Genomic DNA, 6437 nt, shown 5'->3' on the forward strand with positions numbered 1-6437 from the left:
TTCCTCCTGAGGACACACGATACTCACAATGTAGGAAGCCGTCAGAATACACGATGTTAGCCACTCAACGCAGGACTTCAATGGTACGACCTGCATTTTGAACTGGCCAGCTGGGGATACAGGTCTGTCTGAATTAACCCTTGATATCTGGCTATTTTACCAACCAGCCAGCCCAATCCAGTCCCATTGTTCAGCATATAAAATCTTCCCATCCCCAACTGCTACTAGAACTAGATTACTATGCTTTGAGGCATTTACTTCTAGCCAACAGTCACTTCACAGGTGAACCTGTGTCATCTGACAGTTCCTTAGGAAGTGATTTCTATCTCGCCTTCATCACCGGGTTGAACACAGAACCTGTCAAGCTTCAAACTAGACAATAAATATTTCATTCAACCTATTACTCAGGTGAATAATCAGCCTCTCTGATGACACAGTCATAGCCAGAAAGGCTGTAAGAAACATTAAGTTTAAATAAACCTCAAAAATGTAAGTGAACAATGTAAAAATCCCTGAGAAAGATCAGTCTCACCTGTGCAGATCCCAAAGTCAACCTACTGTTACCTTACAGGAGAATCTTTCAGAAGCACTCAGCAAACAAATTCTGACCAGACTCTGATATGCATTGAATATATTTTTGCTGCTAACCATTTTGAAAACCTCTCCTCAGTATCTGAGGCACTGCCTGTTTCTTCAGCCTAATTGAAAAATATATGCTATAAGTCAACGGGAAATCTTAAGTCTTCAGTAAAGAGATCCCATTATATATTCATTATGTTTGGCTACACAAGTTTTGTTGTTTCTGTTGTTTGGTTTGGGTTATTGTTTTGTAATTACTGAAATCATAGTCTCAGAAAGGACACTTAATCTCAATATATTGCTTTCAAAACAACAGTCCAGGAAAAGCCATATTACTTTGCTATATAGAGAGTTTATTTGAATGCATTTTGTAAAACTACCTGCAATCACGGAGTTTCATCCTTCAAAGTACAAATGAAAACTTTAAAACACAACATCAGTTAAGAAAAAAATTAATTGAAAGACAGTTATGTGAAACAAACTTTCATTTTGGAAAAAAAAAAAAAATCCAGATTCAGTAAGAGATATCTAACAGCACAGCTCCAAAGAGCATAATTTGATTCTTCATCTTTCTTGAAAAAAAAAAAAATCTAGTCTGATGTGCAGTCGTAACAGGCATTTGGCTTGTTCAGCTGTGAGTCTGTTGAAGTTATATACTTTTATGCTTTCATAGGATGACAACAAAGTCAGAGTAATAGGCCTAGCACTGAAATCTGAAGGGCATCAAGCAGCCACAAGAAAGAGAAATTTGAGGTTTCTTCACCGATTTGGCAGGTTACTTCCCAAGTGCACCAAGATGATCAAGGACACGACACCTCAAGCACATAATGGAAGAGAACAGCACCCAGTTGTAGCTGGTGGAACTGCCCTCACCCAGGGGCTCACAGACGAGCTCCCAAGAACTTTACTGCTTAAAGATTCACTGTTTAAAGCACTGGTTGGAATTTCTGTGGGGGTACATGTACTGAGTACATCACATCTGTAATCTATTCTTGTCATTCAGAACCTGAAAGGCTGAATTTTAGAAGACTTTTTGGTTAATTATTTGGCAAAGCAAGGGACGCAGAAGTTAACAAGAAATCAAACAAAAAAAATTTGTTTTGTATCGAATAATTTTGCACTCTACAAAATTCATGCATAAATAAACCTTCCTGCATAAACCACAACGAGAAAAAAAAAATGAAGCCAACTAAGGATGCTGTCACTGACACAAGCATCACCTGGAAAAAGTAATACACCTTTAGCACATATCCTTTTTCATCTAGAGGAGGCTGTTTCTACCTCCACAGTTGGCTTTACCACCAAATATCTAGAGGATCGGATTTCAGTAAATAGAATCGAGAAGAAACAAGATTTCTATATAGATAATCCTGGCCTCTTCTGCATCTGCTAGCAGCACTTGTGGAAGGACTTCCCCCTTCAACAATATTAAAGTGTCACTCCTTCCCTTCCCAAATTTGACACCACAGGAATCTCAATACCCCTAAGTTCACTTCCACAACCCTTTTACTACTCACTTGGAGGCAACAATCTGTCCCATGCACGTTAATATTCTGCTGTTAAAACAGAAAAGCTTTGACACGCAACACACTACAGTTTCAAAGCAATGCTATGTTCAGTTAGCACAACAGCAAAGAGATGGTATCTGTTTCACTCAACCTAACTACAAAGTTTCCTGCAAGGATGACTAGCATGCAAAACTTCCACAACATATTCTGTGTTATCTTAAACAGCTCTTTTTTGGCTAGGAAAGATGGAAATGGAAGCCATCTATGACTCTCTATTCATGCTCATAATGAGACTTCCTAACAAATAAAAATAAAATACATACACAAAAAGGAACAAATAACACTAATCTAAAAAGACAGAAACGTCAAATTATCCAACAAAGGAATCACTTGCATTTTAAAGCAATGTCTCTTGTGGACTTTCCTTCGTAAAGCTGGAGAACAGAAAGCTATCTAGTCTACTTATGTACCTGGAGTTTCTGAATTAGTTCAAGAAGTTACTGAATTTAATATAACTTGTTCCTCTTCAGCCAGCATGAAAAAATAGAAGAAAATATAGTGGAGCTAGTTGATAACAAGAAAGCTCTTGGCTAGACATGCCGGATAAACCAATATAGCAATATCAATCAGGTAATGGAAGCTTGTTTATTAAACACTGACCCTACCTACATAACAACATATAACCTTACATATAACATAGCTTCACCTCTCACAATTTGATATTTCACACCTCAGCACAGATTCCACACGAGACACAAGCTCCTACTTTCCAAGTCATATTTTTGCTTAGTTTCTAAGATGTTGTATTGGTACAAGACCAACGGCCCTTCAGTTTTAGTGCCTACCTCCAATAACATTTTACAGAACACTTACTGTGTGTTAAACGTTACTGATACAATACTGACCCCAGACTGAGGATTAGCTATCTCTGGAAACAGAGTAGATAATTCTAATGGCTACCTGAAAGCATACAGCCCCTTATTTCATATGACTAATTACTAATAATGAATGGATCAAATACAACACATTACAAGACAGTATACATAGTATTACAATGTACTGGAAAAAAGGAGGTCAGACTTCTAGACAGCTTTAAAAAAAGAGGGGAAAAAAACAACCCACCATACACTAACACTGCACCTGGCTTCTTACGTGGCAAGTGCTGCTGCAGTTCTTTGAATCTACTGATGACAGAAACAATGTAAAAAAAAAAAAGCCAAATAGCAAAAATGCAAAGAAAAAAAAAAAAGACAGGAAGACAAATGTCTAAGAGAAAAGTCTGTCTCTTTTCCCCATATATCATTAATTTTTCATTCTGAAATCTAAGAATAAAACATCTTAAACTTTAAGGTATTTAGATTTCCCCAGGGTTTCAGTGGGTAATGAAACATCTATTTTTCTCCCTGCACTCTGATGTCTCCCTGCAGAGAGTAGATGATCTACGATGCTTCCAACCTAAGGACTGCAAAATTCCAAACAAATCCACCAAATGAACACAAGAAGAAAAATCAATACACAGCAGCACCAAGTTGCCAGGCCATTACGGTCAGATACATTTACCATGTAGCTCTTTACTCTTTCATCATTACAGAGGAACATCATATACAGAGCACAAAGAATACATCCTTCAGAAACAATCTTTCCGGCCATGAAATTCTGCATTTCTATATACTTAGCTGCATAACTGCAGATCTAAGGGCCCCACTGTTGGCAGTAGTGGTGAAAGCCAGTCAAAGCTTTTTGCCTGGGAAGGCAACTCACTGGAAGGAGCAGGACAGCTAAATCATAGAAGTTACCAAACACAAACAGAGCTACTCTACTCAGGGGACTCCTGATGACAGAATGTGTGTCTTAGAAGCTGCCCTTGAGCAAAAGTCTTGCCAAACAGAAAGCTGTAATGAAAGCCAGCACTTTCACAGGGTGAATGCGCCCACACCACAGACATCTTTAAGCAGTTTCACTGCCAGAGGACATGGCCAAGTGCAAGAGGCAGCATTTTCTCACTCATGCTTGCAAACACAGGATTCTGTGGGCATAGCTGGCATGCAGGCACTTTACAAGCACTACTTCTTCAATGTGGTGTGTACTGTTCCTTTCTAAACTTAGCCCACTATGGCATTTTCAAGTGTTAGAGGAAAATAAATTTTATTTGGGACAAATAGATTTCTCACTGGTGCCTAAAGTCTCAACCAAAAAAAAAAAAAAAATCTAAATCAAACAAAAGGGCAGCTCCGAAAGTAACACCTCCGATTTTATTATGTTGGCCCACGACGTCAGAGGCAGATGTTGGTGGTGTGACAGTAGAGGTTGAACCTTCCCATCAATATTCCATTAAATTTTGTTGCCGTGTGACAGACGGCAGCAGAGGGGCAGTCTGACAAAACGGAATCTGACATGGGGGTGCATATGAAGTAAAGGGGTGTCATTGAATTCCTCCACGTGGAAAAAAATTGCACCCACTGACATTCATCGATGCTGCTGAACGTTTACAGAGACCAAACAGTGGGTGTCAGCGCAGTGAGGTGGTGGGTGGCGAGTTTCAGCAGTGGTGACAGTGACGGTGGGTCCCCTCCACTGGTGCAGATTTTGGCACACAGGCTCTTGTTCATCACTGGTTGAAAGTGCACAGCCAATAGTGGGGACTGTTGGAAAATAGCGTTTTGAGGCTGAGAATTTTCTCTATCAAATAGTGTTATTGTGGTCTTGATATCCATGGAAGTAAACAGGAGGCATTACTGTCAGAGTGATCTATGTAATCGCAAGCAATTGGTACCCAGTTATGATTTTCATAACAATGGAGGCAGTTAATCCACAAAAAAGTTTGCCTGCTAGAGACCCTTTAATCATGCACCTAAAATGGCACAATTTACCTTGCAAAAGTCCATTTCAGAAGATAGATACCATACACTGATTAACACACACAAATTTGCATCTTTTTTTTTTCAATTACTTTGAAACCTGAGAGATCCTAGCTGTACTATTCGTAATAACACATTATCAGAGCCCAAGGAATATACAATAGGAAAGGGAATGGCAGAAACAGTACAGTTAAAGCTAGCTTGACCTTCCTCATCACTCGATAAATGCCAGCAAGCCACCAGCATGTGGTTCCTCAGACAAGAGTACAGAAAAACTACATAAGAAAGAAAATACAAAAGAAATTAAAGAATGTAGTTGCACTAATTCCAAATAACCTCTGTGTATGACAGGAGTAGTGTGGGGGGAAATACTGGATATTATACACTGGTTTATCTTCCTGGTTATGGCTATTGACAGTGGGCAGGTCTTGAGACACCATAAAGGTGGCTCATACAATGTCGTCTGTTACAGCTATCAGACTTAAACACTGAGTCCCATAGGAGCAGTACAAATGCACTTTGTTAACATGTTCACTGCTGGGCTCCCAGGTGACACGCGCTTAAGTGCATGTATTTCCCTGGCATGTTGACACAGGAGACCGAGATAGATCAGCCAGCGTGGCTGAGGTTCAACAATTTCTTTCCCTCTCATGTCAAACCTGTGGGAAGGCATAAGAATGGCAGCTGTCTTCTTGTCCAAAGATATGCATTCTAGCTTATTCCATATCTACTTGTTATTTAATTGGAGCTGGGCCTTTTAAAACCAATTGTGGAGGTATTTTGCCAGTAGCTTTCCAGTAGAAGTCATGCTTTCAACATATCTGAATAGTTATCTTGACTCTTGAATTCGTGTCTTCTTACCTGATAACATATTATCTGTTTTTATTGAAGGAAACTTCAAAGTCATTTCATGTTTGTGCCTGTGAATCATCAGATGATCCTCTGTTGGAAAACGCTGTCAGGCAAACACAGAGAGAGAGAGGAAGAGAGGAGGGAAAAAAAAAAAAAAAGAATTTAATTCTCTAATAAACTTTTGGCATTGGACAGAATTTAAAAAATGAGAGACAGAAAGAAATGTATCCAGCTAGAAATGAGTCCAAATGGCACAGGAAACAGAATATACGAAAATGCAAGCGATTATGAGTAACAAGTAGCTACACTGTACTTAGAAACATATTTGCTGCAGCACTCTCTGGGGTTCCAAACACCAAGGTGCCACGCATTTGCTTGAAAAAGTTGCAGACTAAGTTTTGGATTCTAAGAGTCTCAGACGCCCACTCCAGCTACACAGCCTCACAAGTCACCACATGCCTGAGGATCTCTGATAACTGCTGTTGTGCACGCTCTTAGCCCATGGCAAACACAAATTAATGTAGTATATCTTCAATAACTTTACTAGATTTTTCTGCTTTTGTCCCTTTCTGCAACCTCTATCTGCTGAAGAGCAATAAAAATAATCAAATAAGCCAGTCTTTCATTCCAGCAATTAATT

General features: G+C 39.2%; 1 protein-coding gene across 1 annotated transcript in view; it reads right to left on the bottom strand.

The window, feature by feature from the left end:
- Positions 1-6437, bottom strand: part of LOC104501982 (cyclic AMP-responsive element-binding protein 5-like) — a gene marked incomplete at its 3' end in the record, with an annotated part of 13067 nt that overhangs the window by 3777 nt on the left and 2853 nt on the right. The window contains exon 2 of the mRNA XM_010145882.1: positions 5807-5900. Within this exon, the coding sequence (XP_010144184.1) occupies positions 5807-5900 (94 nt within the window). The remainder of the gene's footprint in view (positions 1-5806; positions 5901-6437) is intronic.

Source organism: Buceros rhinoceros, unplaced genomic scaffold, assembly GCF_000710305.1.
Source record: "Buceros rhinoceros silvestris isolate BGI_N320 unplaced genomic scaffold, ASM71030v1 scaffold25561, whole genome shotgun sequence".
Taxonomy (NCBI): domain Eukaryota; kingdom Metazoa; phylum Chordata; class Aves; order Bucerotiformes; family Bucerotidae; genus Buceros; species Buceros rhinoceros.